Source organism: Drosophila albomicans, chromosome X (genome assembly GCF_009650485.2).
Source record: "Drosophila albomicans strain 15112-1751.03 chromosome X, ASM965048v2, whole genome shotgun sequence".
Classification (NCBI taxonomy): domain Eukaryota; kingdom Metazoa; phylum Arthropoda; class Insecta; order Diptera; family Drosophilidae; genus Drosophila; species Drosophila albomicans.
In genome coordinates this window covers 24,079,638-24,097,057 of record NC_047627.2, presented here as the reverse complement: position 1 = coordinate 24,097,057, position 17,420 = coordinate 24,079,638, and the positions used below count along the sequence as shown (strand labels likewise).

At 34.5% G+C, this 17,420-nt stretch overlaps 3 protein-coding genes across 3 annotated transcripts; 2 read left to right on the top strand and 1 right to left on the bottom strand.

Moving 5' to 3' along the window:
• Window positions 1-484: 484 nt before the first annotated feature.
• Window positions 485-8,031, top strand: LOC117578301 (MAP kinase-activated protein kinase 2). The gene is made up of 5 exons (XM_034263750.2): window positions 485-648; window positions 2,083-2,388; window positions 5,478-5,749; window positions 5,859-6,274; window positions 7,314-8,031. Exons 2-5 carry the CDS (start codon window positions 2,102-2,104, stop codon window positions 7,413-7,415), a joined length of 1,077 nt encoding a protein of 358 aa, XP_034119641.1. The 5' UTR covers window positions 485-648; window positions 2,083-2,101; the 3' UTR covers window positions 7,416-8,031.
• A 1,575-nt stretch (window positions 8,032-9,606) lies between these two features.
• Window positions 9,607-15,467, bottom strand: LOC117578293 (N-acylneuraminate-9-phosphatase). Its single transcript, XM_034263737.2, has 3 exons — window positions 14,944-15,467; window positions 11,991-12,476; window positions 9,607-11,058 (listed from the first exon to the last, which is right to left on the bottom strand). The coding sequence occupies exons 1-3, from the start codon at window positions 15,112-15,114 to the stop codon at window positions 10,603-10,605; spliced, it is 1,113 nt and encodes a 370-aa protein (XP_034119628.1). The 5' UTR covers window positions 15,115-15,467; the 3' UTR covers window positions 9,607-10,602.
• A 671-nt stretch (window positions 15,468-16,138) lies between these two features.
• On the top strand, window positions 16,139-17,095 carry LOC117578321 (protein lin-52 homolog). The gene is made up of 4 exons (XM_034263781.2): window positions 16,139-16,293; window positions 16,356-16,526; window positions 16,589-16,693; window positions 16,757-17,095. The coding sequence occupies exons 1-4, from the start codon at window positions 16,254-16,256 to the stop codon at window positions 16,912-16,914; spliced, it is 474 nt and encodes a 157-aa protein (XP_034119672.1). The 5' UTR covers window positions 16,139-16,253; the 3' UTR covers window positions 16,915-17,095.
• The last annotated feature ends 325 nt before the right edge of the window (window positions 17,096-17,420 follow it).

Here is a 17,420-nt window from a genome sequence, read left to right as displayed (position 1 = left end):
GACAATGATAAAGTTGCGTGTTCTCTTATTTAAATCTGTTAAGGTCATTTTGAGATTAGCTAATTTACATGTTTGAATAATAGATAGATAAACCGACCTTGAGCCCCCAACAAAGAGGCTTATTATGCTTAATGCCTCAATGTGTTGTGATTGATAATGACCTACATCTACAATTCAAGCGTTGGCGCCGACGCGCCGCGTTGCCAGACTGTCAGCGGCTGGCCGTGCTGCCAGTAACTGGTCCCACCTCAACACAACTATTGCTAATAATAATAATAATAAAAACAATTAACAATAACAATAATTAATAATAATAATAACAGTTAAAAAAATAACAGCCATACATAAAAAAGCAGCTCAAACAATTTACAAAAAAACAATCCACTGCAATCATATTGGAATGCCGTATCGATACTTGTGGCAACCATCTACAATCGATATATCGATAGCGCTCTCCATCGATGTCTCACCACCTCTATGGGATATCGCTCAGTCGTTGTTTTTGCTTTTGCTTGAACACGCAGCGTGCTGCGTTTCGATCGTGAATAACATCTAAATTCGGATTGTTGTTGTTTCGTTCATATAAATTTTTTTGTTGTTGTTTTGTATTGTTGTTACATCGTACGCCGAAAAACAAATACGTTTAAGGTATGTTAAATCCAAAGCGACAAGAACGCCAAAGTTAGTTAAGTGTTAATTCCAATTGTGGGACGACGACATTGAGCAGCGTTTAATCGAAAGCAAGAAAAAAAAAACGCGACTGATAAAATTAAGCGCAAAGTGAAAATGGTACTAAATAAATAGCAAACAGTATTTTACTGGGGAAACATGACGCATGTTGCGCTACCGCATTGACACGCCAGGTGTCGCTGTGTGTGTGTGTGTGTACGTGAGTATGCGGGTGTGAGTGATGTCGGTGTACGTGCGTTTGTGTGTGTGCGAGTGTGCTTATGGGCAAGTAAGTGTTAATGAGAGAGTGCGTGCAATGACATTTAAAGAATTTACCATATGCGACGATTTGATGTCTTCAAAACGAATGTAATTTAAATAAATAAATAACACAACACACGAATTTCATCAGCGGATAAACACACATACGAACACACACACACACACAGACAGCGGCTAAAGTGGGCATGCCAACGCAGCTCAATGTCCAGTTTAGAGTTGCCAGGCTGCAAAAGTGCATTGCTTGATGTGTTTTTTTCTCTCTCGCTCTTTTTTAAACATTGTGTAATGTTTGTTTTTGTATTTTTCTCAACTAATTAGTACAATGATTTCTCATTGTTACTAACTGTACACAAAGCGAGTCGCATGCCAAAAACCAGCTGACCATACGGCTCACTTTTCGTTTTTTTTTTTTTTTTTGCAAACTCACAAACACACACCCACCTCACACACATACACAAGCAGGCAAACACAGCAAAGCTCCGTTTGGCTTGCATAAAATTTCATAAACAAAACGGAAATCTCTGTAAGCCAATTTACATACTCTCGATATACGAAACAAAAAAAAAATACAAACCAAGCTGCATTTAGGACATTTAGAAGATAATTTATGCCATTGTAAATCACATTTGCACTACAATATATTCAGTTATTTAAAAGTTCGTTGGTTACGTTGTGGCCTCTCTCTCTCTTGCCTCCGTCGCTGCCGCCGCCTCCTTTTAACAGCTTGTCTCCTTCCACTCATTGCGATGATCGCAGTGTGAAGTTTTGCTTGTTTTTTGTTGTTGCGCCCACACTAAATAATAAAAACAACAAAAGCCGCGTGAATTGTTAAAGTGTTGTATGAATTATTAAACATGCCGCACGTGACGTCATTGTGACCATTGAACAGCAACAACAACAAAAAATTCCCCCGTCTAGAGCAATTTGTCAAATAGTACATTTTTTTTATATGTATTTATTTATGCTAAGCTGGGCAATAAGATCGCGCGATCTGGCAACGCCGCTAGCGACAAGTTTAGCTGTGTTTTGTTTTATGCTAAGCTCAGATTTGCAAGATCCGGCAATGCGGATAGTCACCAAATTAATTCAAAGCTTATCGTATATCGTTTGCTGTTCTTGTTTCTCTTGCAGATTAAGAGAGAGAAAAACAATGCTTTCGCTGCAGAACCAACGGCAACCCAAGACGACGCCCCTCGTCGATGACTATGAAATATCGGACACCGTGCTGGGACTGGGCATCAATGGCAAAGTGGTGCAGTGCACCAATCGACGCACCAAACAGAATTACGCCCTCAAAGTGCTGCTCGATAACGAGAAGGCGCGACGTGAAGTCGATTTGCATTGGCGGGTCAGCGCCTGTCGGCACATTGTCAACATTATCGATGTCTACGAGAACACCTACAGCGGTCGCAAGTGTCTTCTGGTCGTCATGGAATGGTACGTTAAATATATCGATAAATTTTAGAAGGTAGCTGACTGAGTTGCACAATCGAATTCCTATTATTAAAGTTCAACACTTTGATTTGTTGTAATAGTTAGCTCGATTAGAAGAGCTTTGCACTAGAAACTACCATTGATATTTAATCAAATGGAATGGTACGTTAAATATATCGATAACTTTAGAAGCTAGCTAACCCAATGGAATTCGTGTTAGAATCCAATTGTAATAATTAGCTCGATTAAAAGAACTTTGCACAATCAATTTGATATTAGAAACCAGTATTGATAGTGGAACAATTAACAACAATTAAATAGTACGTTAAATGTATCGATAACTTTAGAAGCTAACTGGCAGAGTCGCCCAATAAAAATCTTATTACAATCAAATTTAAATTCAAGGTAAGGTTAAACACAGATTTGTTGTAATATTTAATAAATTTCTTATTATAAACTAGTATTGAATGATCCGTTAAATTTATCGATAACTTTAGAATCTGTTGGACAGAGTAACCCGACGAATTTCTTATTAGAATCCAATGTATATTGAAGTTTAAAGTTAAACACTTAGATTTGTTGTAATAATTAGTTATAATTTGATTAATTATCTCGATTAGCAGAACTTTAGACTATCTAATCAATTGATAATGGAACAAATTAAAACGCATTCATAGAGCATGTCGCCTATTCCAACTCCAATTTAAAAGTAGTCTATAAAATAGAACACTTAAACTAATTAAGAAAAGTCAACGATCAATTAATTAACTCAATTAAAATGAAGCTAAAAGCTAGTTGACAAAGTCGTCATTAGAAACTAGTCTTTATAGTAGAACGTTTGAAATGAGAGAACAGAACATTAAAACTTCCATTTAAAAATAGCCTTTTTAGTAGAGCACATAAATCAAAGGTTAATATAAGCATAGACATAGTTATAGTAGATCATTTTCTAATGAAAACTCATCCGAATATGTTGACAATGGCTGAATAAGTTATACTCTCTTTATTCTCATTTTAATTTAAGGCAAAAACGCTTGCTAATAATAAATTAATTGAATTTATTGTAGTATCAATAATTCGGCTTTTTCTATTTAGTTTCCCATCTGCAATTGGTCTAAAACAGAAGTTCTCATTGAAAGATCTTTCGGTAGTGGAATATCATTAGAATATGTTGCTAATTTTCGATAATTGTTTACTTCGAACTTAGTGTAAACAATCATCTTCAGTACAGCAATTGTATTTGGAGATTTTGTTTTATGTTTTTTAAATCTCAACCGAAAAAGTATAATCAATAATAGGAAATTGTATACACTAAAGATCTTAAGTAGGGGAATCTTCAATTGAATTATATTTACATTTTAACGTCTCAGTATTTGTTACTAATTATAGAAAATGTTAAACAAAAGATATCATTAGGCTTTTTAACATCATTACTGATACGTTTTCAAATGTAAATTCCTATTCAAAATGGTTTTTAAGATTAGAATTTCTAAAATTTACTTTTAAGCTCTTCAAATAGTTAAATGTGGTAACAAATGTGGTAAAGTAGCAATATCTAAACACGCAAATGCTGTCCACTTTACGTTAGAGTGCTGCCAACTTATCGTTTTGTGGCTTTGCTTTCGTTATCTTGCGACTAAAAATACGGGCAACCTTTGAAGTGCATGCAATGCAGAAACTCAAACAATAATTAAAGACTGTAACGATTATAAATTACAAATTTAAAATGAAGGGAAAGATACAGCTGGGTGTGCTCGACTATGAGATACCCGCTACCCATTTTCAATAAATTCATATTATACAAATATAGCAAATTAATATACCGAGAATAATACTACAAATAAAAATAATGGATGGTATATTCTAGTGTTATTTTCGGTATATTTTTATAATGTGCTGCTAACGAAAATGGGCTGTATTTAATAACACCACATTATAAAAATATTCCGAATGAATATACCAAAAATAATACCACAAGTAAAATAATACTACTAACACCAATTTTCAATAAAATTACAATCGATATATGTACATATATACTAAATTAATATACCAAAAATTCTTAAGAATATATCGAAGGCTATATTTGTTACAACATTAATATACCAAAAAATATACCGACGGCTAGTTTTGGCACCAAATTAATATACCAAAAAATACTAAAACTATATTTGGTAGCAAATTATTATACAAACACATACTAAAATATATCGAATATTATATTTGGTACATCAAAATATACCATAAAGTAGACACAGACAGATAATTAATGTATAGATTATAATATATATTCAGTACCAAATTAAATGGACCAAACAAATACTTAAAATATACCGAATGCTATAATTGGTTCATAGATAATTAGTAGAGATATATATAGAGTAAAGAGAGATCAATAATTAATGTATAGATTATTAACCGAATTGAAAAAATATACCAAGTAGTTATATTTGGTAGCATTTTATTATACCGACAAACTACTTAAAAATATACCTGAGGCAATATTTGGTATCAAATTTGATGGACCAAACAAATACTTTAAATATACCGAATACTATTTTTGATACATCAAATTAATACTACACTTAAAATATACCATAAAGTAAACACAAACAGATAATTAATGTATAGATTATAATATGTATTCAGTACCAAATTAGTGTACCCAACAATTACTAAAAATATACCGAATGCTACATTCAAAATATATATATAGGGTGCAAGTAGACAGACAATGTGAATGAAATACTAAAATATACCGAATGCTATATTTGGTACATCGATAAATAGTAGAGATATATATAGAATAGAGGTAGACCAATAATTAATGTATAGATTATTAACCGAATTGAAAAAATATACCAAGTAGTTATATTTGGTAGCAAATTATTATACCGAGAAACTACTTAAAAATATACCTGAGGCTATATTTGGTACCAAATTAGATGGACCAAAGAAATACTTAAAATATACCGAATGCTCTATTTGGTACATCGATACTTATATCTATATATATGTATAGAGTAGAGATTGACCAATAATTAATGTATAGATTATTAACCGAAAACTTCTTTTCGATCTCCATCCGACAGCATGGAGGGCGGCGAGCTGTTCCAGCGCATACAGGACAAGGCAGATGGAGCATTTACGGAACGGGAGGCGGCACAGATCATGCACGAGATATGTGCGGCCGTACATTATCTGCACACTCGGGATATAGCGCATCGGGATCTGAAGCCAGAGAACTTGCTCTATACGACAAAGCAGCCAAATGCGATACTGAAACTGACCGATTTCGGTTTCGCCAAGGAGACATTCAGCAACGATACGCTACAGACGCCCTGCTATACGCCCTACTATGTCGGTTAGTCACCAAGCTTTGACTTTTGTTTTCTCCCCTTTTCCTATGCATGACTAATTAATTCTCGATCGATTCCGTTTTGTTGTTTTTTTTTTTTTTTTTTGCTGTTTAGCACCCGAGGTGCTCGGTCCAGTGAAGTATGACAAAAGCTGTGACATTTGGTCGCTGGGCGTGGTCATGTACATAATAATGTGCGGCTTTCCGCCGTTCTATAGCAACCACGGTCTGGCCATATCGCCGGGCATGAAGAAACGCATTCGCACCGGACAATACGATTTCCCCGATCCGGAGTGGACGAACGTCAGTCAAGGGGCAAAGGATCTGATCAAGGGCATGCTCAACGTGGATCCCAGCAAGCGGTTGCAAATCGGCGATGTCTTGAGCAACAAATGGATCGCACAGTTCCATCAGGTGCCTCAGACGCCGCTCTGCACCAATCGCATGCTCAAGGAGGGCGAGGAAATCTGGCCCGAAGTCCAGGAGGAGATGACACGCTCCCTGGCCACCATGCGTGTGGACTACGATCAGGTAAGAGAGTTCATTAATGCATGTTTAATTCTCTGGCGAAAAAAAGTATAGTGAAAAAACCTAAACAGAAACCATTTTAACGAGCTAATGTGCTCGACTGTGAGATGTCCGGTAACTCTACTCTATTATTATTACTTTATATTGTAAAAATACTCTATTAATTTGGTATGTTTTACACCTTATTTTCACTATAATCATATATTGTGAGAATATGCCAAATTATAGTATATTTTTACATTATACGGTACATTTTTACATTAAACGGTATATTTTTATAATATACGGTTTATTTTTATATCTGCTTCATATTTTTAGTATAACCATATATTATGGAAACATACCAAATTAATAATAGGTATTGTAAAAATATACCAAATGAACAGTATTTTTTGTTTACAATATATGGTATATTTTTACACCCGTTACTTATTTTCAATAAAGGCATATATTGTGAGAATACACCAAATTAATAGCAATATACCAAATATTGTAAAAATATACCAAATTAATAGTATAATTTGTAATATAACCATATAGTGTAAACATATTTGAATATAATAGTACATATACAATATATTGACATCGCACGCATGTTAAAATATACCAAAGGCTATATTTGGTATATTAATATACTACTACATTCAAAATATACCGTAAATATTATCAGTCAAAGCAGTAGGCGTTTTTGCCATACAAAAGTGTTTCTTAAATAATTCCAAATTATAATCACATATAGTGTAAAAATATACCAAATTAATAAACCGCAAACATACTAAGGCTGTATTTGGTATATCTATGGTATATTCTATTCAAAATATACTATAAAGTAGGCGTTATTTGCCATACAAAAGTATTTCTTTAAAAACCTAATTCCAAAATCTTTCTTAGCTCCAATTAAAGTGCCAATCAAGAGCTAATAAGATTCATCTTTATTAAAAATTAAAATATGTTTTGGGACATTTCAGGATATTTTCGCACAAAGAATTACCCTCATATATATTATCTGAATTGAGAAATTAAATTTCCTTTTTTCTTTCAGATGCAAATCAAGGCGCTGGACAAGTCAAACAATCCGCTGTTGACGAAGCGCAGGAAAAAGATTGAGGAGCTTGCGGCTTGCTATGGGACGCAAAATAAGTGAGGAGAGCAAAGCAGCAAAAGGAAAAGCAACGACAAGAATTCAAGGAATTAAAAAGGACAAAACCAACAACGCCAAACCCCTCTTTCTCCCCTCTCTCCCAGCACCTACAACAAAAAAAGAAAAAGAAACCGCAAAATGCGTTGAATTTACTTATATCAAACAAAAAAAAAAAGATTACGACGCTTTAAATGAGAAAAAACAACAAGAAAACTACGATAAAATATTGTTCTACAACTTATACCAGACGACTTCCCTTCTACCTTCTGCACCGCCCCTGCCCCGCCTACCACCTATGTTACATAATGTTTTCAATTGTGTTTGTTTTCGTTTTACCATACATATATATATTTTTTTTTGTAATGTCTTTCCACATAATTTGAGTTAGAAGGTATTAAGGGTATTTCTTTTAGTCTGATAAAGTGCTCTTTCATAATGAAACTAAACCTACGCAACTATATATATCTAATGTATAATGTATGTGTATATTGTAACGACGATAAACAAAAACAAACGACAAACAATTAACTAGACAAGATCCGGCTAAAGCCAGTCCTCCAAAATAAGCAAAAAACAAAAAAAAAAACAACTATTCAGAATTTTAATTTGTGTGCAGCAATTTAGCAAAAATTGTTTTTGTGACGTGCATAAAAAATGATATAAGTGTATTTACAATGATGATGATAAAAAACAAAACAACAGATTGAAAAATATGTTTATAATTTAAAGAAGAAGACGACGATGATGGATGCCAGTTAACATTAAATTTAATCTTTAGCCTTGCTGCAGTTTCACAAAGTGTGTGTGTTGATTACAATTTCTGTTTGCCTTTGCAGACTCTATACGCAAGCTATACAATTTATCATATAAATAAAGTATTTGTAGTTTATAAAATCTATTCAAATCGTGCGTTTTTATCTTTATCGATCAATGAGTTCAATCGATCGCTTTGCAAAATTTTTTCTCTTTCTCTCTTTCATTCTCGTATCTCACAGTCAAATAATACTTTTCATGATCTCATCGGAATTGTCGTCGACCCAATTTACAGCGTACTTACTTACTATATCGATTGGCTGTGCCAAGTTTCTATTTAAAAATAGTTTCTCGCTCAATTGAACATATCCATTATCATCATAACGAATACCAAATAGTATCTTTGACCCCTCGCGAAATGCGAAATGCGTTGCATAAGCTGAAAAGGAAGTACGATTTGAGTGCAATCAGCTGGCTGTGTGTTGATAAAGAGTTGATAAAGATAATGACAGAACCGTTCAACTAGCGTCATAAATTTGAACCATTCAAAGCGATTGAAAAGGTAAGCTTAAAGGAAAGTTATTTAAACCATTTTTAAATGAATGTAGAATTCGAATTCATTTTGGTCAAATTTCTTTCTTTTTTAATAATTATTTTGAAGTATGAATAATTTAGAGTAGTAATTGAGAGTAAAAATTGTAGAAGTTATTTAAAAATTAAATTTAAAGGGCAAAAAAGTCTGTCGTAGTCGATTCTTAGGAGCTTTAGTTAACAATCTAGTATATTTTGTATTCCATAGTATATTTTAAATATACCAAATATAGTCTTCGGTACATTTTAGTATAACTTGGTGACAATCTAGTATATTCTGCATTCTACCACAGAAATGTACCAAACATAGTCTTGTGTATATTTTAGTATAACTGAGTGACAATCTAGTATATTCTGTACTATATTATATTTTAAATGTATTTAGTATATTGAAATACTAAATATAGCTGTGGTATATTTTAGTATTTTTAAGGTAAATTTGGAAAATATCGTTTTATTGAAGCGACTTAAAAAATTTTACCAAAGTAAAGTCTGAAGACATAAACGAACCGAGAGATACTCATTATTTAAACAATCTTTAAATAAATAATGTACTTTTTTTAATTTAAAATTTGGGAAAGTTTCTTTTGCTGAGATTCTATTAATACCCTTTTAAACAATCTTAAAACATCTATTGAGAATATAGAATATTCTATAAAAAGTCACTCAGTTAGAACCTATCATTTCAAACTTGATTGTTGGGAAAGTTTCTTTCTCGGAGATAACTGTGAGTCACTCTGGTAATATTTCCCTTAAGTTATTTCCCAATTCCGTTTCAACATTCACTCGCTATGCAATTCAATTTGATTGGGAAACCCCCCGCAGAATAAACAAGGAAAAAAAACGAAGATTGATTTGCAATGCAATTGTTTTTAGCTTTTAGTTCATTCATTTATTGACGCTTTTTGTATGTTTTGTATATAATATATAACAGTGCAATTTCTACACACACAACTCTCTCACACACACACACACAATCGATTGTGCATTGCAAATAACAGTTTGCTATTAAGTAGAGGGGAAGTGGAGTGGAGAGGGAGGGGATATACATATATCTACTATAGTTAGGAGGAGGACAGTTGAAAAGTTCTCAGTTCACATTCATACGCAAAAATCAAAAGCAAAACAAAAATAAGAAACAAAAGCGTTTTCTTTAACAACAACAACAATGTGTATATATGTATAAATATATACGTAAATATATATAATATATACTATATATATAGTTTTATGTGGTAGCTATGTGTGTGTTTTTTTCTCTATATAGACGATCCTACGACAATAGTTAACAAGTTTCATTCAAGTTGTGTTGAGTTCTGCTGTTTAGTATATTAATGATCTCAGCTTATACAAAAATATCGATATATACTAAATGTATACAAATATACCATATAGTGTGTGTATATTTTAAGGTAATTGTTGTGTGGGGGGGGGGAAGGTTTTTTTTTGCTCGGGTTGTGCTTGTGTGTCTTGTTTTTCTGTTTTCTTCTGCTGGCTAGGAAAGTTGCTCTTATAAACTATGTTTCAGTATTTTTTGTTTTGTTTTATGGCAGATATCGAGATTCAACATGCTTGTTGCTCCAACTTCTAAAACTCCTTTTCTCCTCCTCTTCCGTTTCCTCCATTCTTTTGCTTGTAGTTGAACTTTAAAATTCCTGCATTACGTTTTCAATACATATATATGTATGCATATATATATATATTTATATAGAGAGATATAGCTTTGTCATTATTTTTGCAATCTGTTTCTGGCTTTTTGCGCTCTCTGTGTTTCATCTGCTGTTTTAGTATATTTTTGTAAACTGTAGGTACATCATTTAGATTTCTTCGACTGCTATTTCTCTGTTTAGATAAAACTATCGCAGCTATTTTCTGTCTCGCTATTGGAACAATCCATCGCTGGCAGTGAACCGCCTCGTCTATAAGCCCATTGACGTGGATATGTTCCATGATGATGATGTTGCAGTTGATGTTGATGATGTTGCTGCTGTTGCAGTTGATGTTGCTGCTGCTGTCGTGTGGTTCCATGATCACAACTTCCGCTGGGACTTGAGCTCATGTGGCTGCCACGACGATGATTCGCTGAGGTTGTCGATGCCCCAGTCGCACCTCCACTCGATGATGTCGCTGACGATGATGACAGCGAGCCAACTGCGCTCAGTCGGGGGAAATATTTGTACATCTCGAGCAGATTGTTCAGCTTGATGTGCGGCTTATACTCCACATCGTCGAGACACTGCGCTGCGCTGCTGCTGTTCAACGGCGTCCAGAATGTCAGACCCAACTGTGCCAGGTGACCGCCCTGCAAAATGTATGTGGACAAAGTAATCAGTAAGTGAGTAAGATGCGCAATTGTGTGTGGACAAAGTAATCGGTCAGTAAGAAAGTGAGATTCACAAACATCATTTAAGATTTAATTGATCTGGTTCAATCTTAATCTTTCATTTCTAACGTAAACTTCAATTACTTGCGCTTTATTCAAGACTTTATTTCAAATTTATATGTTTGAAAAGAGTAAAAAAGAATCAGTTAGTTAGCAAATGAGACATAAAAACTTTATTTATCTATGTGTACCAACATTTCGGTACCAGAAACTAAAATTTAATTACTGTCGCTTAATTTTAGCTTTTATGTTAAGTTGATCTGGTTCAAAAAGAGTGGACAAAGTAATGTGTTGGTAATAATGAGATATTTAATTGACAATACAACTAGATTTCGGGCTTTCAATTTGTTTATTTTATTTTTTTATTTAAGAATAAACTTTAACTACTTGATGGTTCAAAAATAGTTCAAAGTAAGCAGTTAGTAATGAGCTTGACAATACAAAGAGTATTTACTAAAAGAAGTTCTTTTATTTTACGACTTTCCCGAACTGGAAAATAAATGAATTAAAAGTACATGCAGACTTTCAGTTAAATGATTTCCTAGTTTCCAAAATCTATTTCAAATGCGTAATAACTATACAAGTAGTCTGTTCACATTTTGTACCCCTTACTAGCCTAGTTTCTGAAATAGATTGACTAAAAGAGACGGACGGACAGACAGACAGACGGATTCTTACTTCGACTATACTCGTTGCCAGGCTAAAGTTTGTACCCTTAACTAGCCTAGTCTCTGGAATAGTGTTTAAAACAGACGGACAGACAGATAGACGGATTGTTACTTCAAAATTGAACACGCCACATAGTTAAGAGCGAGACAGAGCCACAGAGAGTGAGAGAGAGCGATACGCACCTTGATATCCGTCTCAAGTTTGTCGCCAATCATGGCGCATTCGTGCGGTTTCACATTGAGGAAATTGCAGGCGGCATAAAATATCTCCGGATGCGGTTTCTCCCACGGCAGATCCGAGGAGACGAGCACACAATCGAAATATCCCCGCACATGCAACTTGGCGACCTTCTCCCACTGGGCATTCGATGGTCCATTTGTGATGAGTGCCAAAGCGTAGCCGGCTCGTCGCATGCGCTGCAAGAGTTGAACATAATCGGGGGGAACAGCTAGATAGCGATATCGTAGCTTTAGCCACTGCGGATAGATGTCATCGGCGAGATGTTTGTGCTTCTGTTGCAACGATTCGCGCCACAAATGCGTGCGCCACGAGTCCAGCGAGGTCTGCGAGTTGTCCGGACAGCGACGGAAGGACTTTAGGAAGTTCTGTGTGGCCAAGTTGGCATCATCTTTGGTAAAGCTATACTGCGTTTCCAGCACGTCGGCAAGCTGCCATAAACAAAAACAGAAAGAGAAATATTAATGATAAGCCAACATTACATAATACATTCAATCGGATATTTTGGCAGTTAAGCGGTCATGACACTTGACATCGCTGCCAATTCAACTTGGCACGCACAGTCGGATGTCTGCTGAGCTCAGAATTCCATATTTCCCCCAGCACATAAATTAAGTGTAACGTGTCAAATGCCAATAAAAAAAAACAAGTAGGAAAGCTACAGTCGAGTGAGCTCGACTGTGAGATACCCGCTACATATTTTAAATAAAAGCAGAACAGTGCTTAAAATACAGCAAAATAATAATAAATAATAATAAATAATAATAACCACAAAAATACCGAAAATATACTATTTTAATAAAATCAATACAATGTGGTATTTATGTTTAGGATATACCAAACATAATATACTATAAAATACTACAATTATATAATTTTCAATAAAAGCAAAACAGTGAGGTATTAATTTAAAAATATATCAAATGAATATACCGCAAATAAATATATTGCAAATAATATTCAATTTTGAATAAAAGCAAGAGTGCAGTATTAATTTTAAAATATACCGACTGAATATACCACAAAATACTATAAAAAATACCTATTTGATTAAAAACAGCACTGAAAACAGTTAAAATTATTGAAAATATACCAAAATATACAATCGAGTTAAGAATATACCAGAATGTCAGCCAAAGCAAAAGGCTTTCTTAAATAACTTTTACAATTTTTGTCTGATCGCAACCAAATTTTCAAAAATCAAAAATACTATAGTTATTATGTACCAAAAATCGGTAATCTAGCTTTTAAATTACGCCTGTTATTCGATTCATGTCAATTTTCGGGGGCGAAAGTAGGCGTGCCTAAAATTACATACATTTCATGTATGTTAATATACCCTTCTACCCTATAAGTAGCGGGTATAAAAAGGCCCCCAAGTTGGGATAGGTTCCAATTAGCATAACACTCGAAGGACCTCGGAAATGTTTGAATATAACATTAATTTGTGTTTATTTGATACGCTAAAAGACGTATGTGTGTTGGATGTGTCACGTTGGAATATAGTAAGTAGATGGAAAGGAATATATATAGAGAAATGTTGGATTTAAAAGTTATCCGGAAGATTTGAATACCTTAATATAATTCTCTAGAGAAATTTTGGATATCGGATAGTTATCAGAAAGATTTGAATATCTGATTATAATCTGGTTGGAGAAAGTTATGCTAATGCGTTAAATAGTTTGAATACTTTGAAGAACAAAAAAAAAATGTTATATTGAAAGATTTTAATAATCTGTATGTAAAAAGATATAACATTTGTTTTCATTTTAAATTGTAAACAAAAAAATGATTTATCTTTATTTTTTCCTTCCTAGAAAGATTTTCAAAATAATTGCTTATTAATAGCGATTTTTATTATCATACTATAAAATTTATAAATCGCATATAAATCAAATTCATTTGGCAATCTGTTAAATTTGCATAGTTAATAAATGCAAATCAAAAAAGCAAAACATCATAAATTTTAGTAATTCCACAAAGTGCCAACAACTGATTATTGTAAAAACATAAATTATTAAACTAGTCTGTTATTAGCGGGTTTTTTTTTCGTTGAGCTTTAACAGGTTTTTCTCATTTTCGCCAAGTTAATAAACAGTTGTTTCGCATTTGTGCAAAAAAAAATAAAAACAAAAAATAAATAAATAAATAAAAGTAAAGTAAGGCAATGCAATCAAACTAGTTTGACTGATAAAAAAAAATGCTTACATGCTTTATATTATATTTATAACACGTTCGCAAGTGATGTTTTTACGTCTTAACTTCCGCATTTAACAAAGTGCGTCAACAATACGAAGAAGGAAATGGCGAAATTTTGTTTTTGTGTGTTTTTTGGAAATTTATTTATATATTTTTCAGTTCATTTACCTAAACTGTTATCGCGATCTTGAAATGCTTTTTATAGCAAGAGACAAAACAAAGCAAACAAGTGTCATTAGAGCAAAAACACAAAACGAACAAGTGTCATTAGAGAGCGCATTAGAAAGAGAGAGATGTGCATGCGTTTATTTTCATTTTGCGTTCCGTTATGACTTTGACCTCTAGCGATAGGCAGACGACGTTAGACGAAAGACGACGTGCATTGATCAAACTTGCATGCGCTCAACACACACACACACGCATCTCACTGACTCACACTCACACACACACACACATACACTATGAAGAATGCGCGCGTGCCGACTACTGATAAACACACTACACACTCTACGTATGTACGTGCTACGTAACAAGCGTCCAAATGCAGTGGAAAATTTTACAAAAATGTGTGCGCGCGTGTGTGCGTGTGTGTGAAGCACCGTGACACACAGCGCGCACTTTCACCCAATCAAAACAATTCTATAAAGTATACTAAATACAACTAGTTACGTATTTTTTTATTTTTTGTTTATGACGTACCTTACGTATTGCTTTTGAGTCACCGGCCCGCGTGGGGATTAGTGTATTATCCAAGTCGAAGTAGAACGCTGAGATTTTTGCACAAATGCCATCGAATGGTGTTTGATGCTTCAACGTTGCTGCTACTGCTGCTGTTGTTGTTGTTGTTGCTGACAATTTGCTAGCGGCCATGAGTTATTTGCCACGCACTGTAGAAGCACTCTACACTACTGTTCGGGATGCGATTCTCAAGGGGGTTCTATGGGAAATTGGGGCGGCAGCACAACTATCATAAGAGTAGCGCGTATTTCTCGCCAATATTTATTTTTTATTTGTTTATTTCGAATTTGGCGCCACACTTGCACACACACACACACTTGAACGGAAAAAATAGAAATATGAATGATTTTGTTTGACCCTGTGCACCGCGGTAAGTTGCACGCGTTTCGTTTGTTCAACAGCAACTAAATGCAAACAACAAAAAAATGTGCTACTAAAGTTAAATATACATATATGTATATGTATGTATGTGTATAAGGGAACAGGTAAATGTAACCAAAGTAAGAGCGAAGCAATGACTGAAAGAAAGTCTACGCACGCACACGATTTCACATTGAGTAGCATAAGTTCTGGGCCACAACTCGCAAAATTTCTGCCTTTTACTTAAGTGCTGTCACACACATTTTCAAGTAATTTGTGAGCGATGTTTTGCAGCACTCACTGTAGGTTGAGAGTATAAAGAGAGGTCTGGGCGCGCTCTGTGCATGTGTCAGAGCGAGCACGCAATACTGCGACGAGAGAGCGCACAAGAACAAATATGGTTTGCATAACGAGACGCAAATTAACGTAATATCTATATTATTCAAATTGAATAATAATGCAAACAGAAATAAACGCTATATAAGACGACAATATTAATAAAATGAGCCCTGAATTCAACAAATTTAAATTTTCAGCACTTCGTAATGCCATTGTTCAACACTGCAGCAGTGCTTCTGCGTTGTTATCGATAGTTCTGAATACAATTATTAATTTTAAATATTAGAGTATAGTGATAGCATAATTAATGTTAGCTATAAAATATATGAGCAATAACTAATGCATTTTTTACGTTGTTATTTGGCTGCAAAAAACATCGATGACTCTCAACGATATGACATCGATGTTTTAAAACATTGTTGCATCGATGTTGCTATCGATATTTCTCCACCTTTAGGTCACGCTTAATTTGATATCGCGTACAAATCGTTGTTTACAATCAACTCATTCATGTAATTGAGCGGCGCCAAAATATACAATATTTATTTTTAATTGAGACAGAGGCTGAAGCAATGAGTAATTCAGAAGCAGAACTGGAATTGTCGTCGGCAGGTGCGTTTGTCTGTGTGCAGTTATTGTGCATTTAAATATAAAAATAATCTACACATGCACAGAGACCACTCCGAAGACGAAGAAGAAGACTGAGGAAGGCAGCAACAAGAACAACAATAACAACGCGGGTGATGCTGCTGCAAGTGAAACCAAAAATTTGACCGCCAAAGAGGAAGACGATTTGACATCGACGGAAACGCTGCGTGAATCGCCAGTGCAATGGCCAGAAAGATGTAAGTGAGAGAAGATTATTAAAAGCAGTCGGAAATTAAAAATGCTCTATTTTCACACCTAGTTCCGGGCATGGAAGAGTTTCTAAGCCTGAGCGAGACACCAATACACACACCAAGCATTGATCCGGCACAATTGCTGACCAGCACCAACAAGACGGCGCTCAATAGTAAGTGTTGCACAACATTAAGCTTAAGTTCAGTGCTGTTAAATCTCGCATTTTGCTTTGCAGAATTCGCACGCATGCCGCCAGATCAATTAATTGATAAGATTAAAGCGATGCACGACGAAATCTATAAATTAGGCATATTGGAGTCCAAGGAGATGACACGCGGCAAGCTGTTGGGCATCTTTGATCGCGATCGTTTGACCAAAACGAAAGGCAATTGAAGAGAATCGGCAAACAAAATATTTGTCTCGTGAGATCTTCTGACTTCTTTAACAATTCGTCTTAGTTCAAACAAAGCATAACTTGTATCTCTTCGTATATTTACGCTTTTTATACCCCTCCTGATTTTGATTCAAATGCGTGTCTATAATTTTTTACGCTAGTCAACAATAAATAACATTTATTTCCATTAAGCAATTTCTTCTAATACATTTTACATATTGTAGAGAGTTGCCAGATGGCCGCTGATTGGATTTTGGAGTGCGTTGGCAGTGCTGCCAGACAGCTGGAGTTGGAGCGAGGGAGTGAGTGAGTTGAGTTGTTAAGCAGTGATCGAAGTGCGGGTGGTGGGGGAGGTGCAAATGCTGAGCTTTCACGTTAATTGTTTTTGAAAGGTCGTAACTAGCTGCTTTTCAAATTAAATTACACACTTTGTCAACTACATATATATCATAAATAGCTATTTTTCACATAATTCATTTACAACTTTTTGGTCTTACATTTGGTT

Coding starts and splice junctions, on each gene's coding strand:
- LOC117578301 (XM_034263750.2), top strand. CDS start 2,102: ATGCTTTCGCTGCAGAACCAACGGCAACCCAAGACGACGCCCCTCGTC. Junction 2,389..5,477: donor CTTCTGGTCGTCATGGAATG/GTACGTTAAATA, acceptor TCCATCCGACAG/CATGGAGGGCGGCGAGCTGT. Junction 5,750..5,858: donor CTATACGCCCTACTATGTCG/GTTAGTCACCAA, acceptor TTTGCTGTTTAG/CACCCGAGGTGCTCGGTCCA.
- LOC117578293 (XM_034263737.2), bottom strand. CDS start 15,114: ATGGCCGCTAGCAAATTGTCAGCAACAACAACAACAACAGCAGCAGTA. Junction 12,477..14,943: donor ACTCAAAAGCAATACGTAAG/GTACGTCATAAA, acceptor TGTTTATGGCAG/CTTGCCGACGTGCTGGAAAC. Junction 11,059..11,990: donor AACTTGAGACGGATATCAAG/GTGCGTATCGCT, acceptor TACATTTTGCAG/GGCGGTCACCTGGCACAGTT.
- LOC117578321 (XM_034263781.2), top strand. CDS start 16,254: ATGAGTAATTCAGAAGCAGAACTGGAATTGTCGTCGGCAG. Junction 16,527..16,588: donor AGTGCAATGGCCAGAAAGAT/GTAAGTGAGAGA, acceptor TTTCACACCTAG/TTCCGGGCATGGAAGAGTTT. Junction 16,694..16,756: donor CAACAAGACGGCGCTCAATA/GTAAGTGTTGCA, acceptor TTTGCTTTGCAG/AATTCGCACGCATGCCGCCA.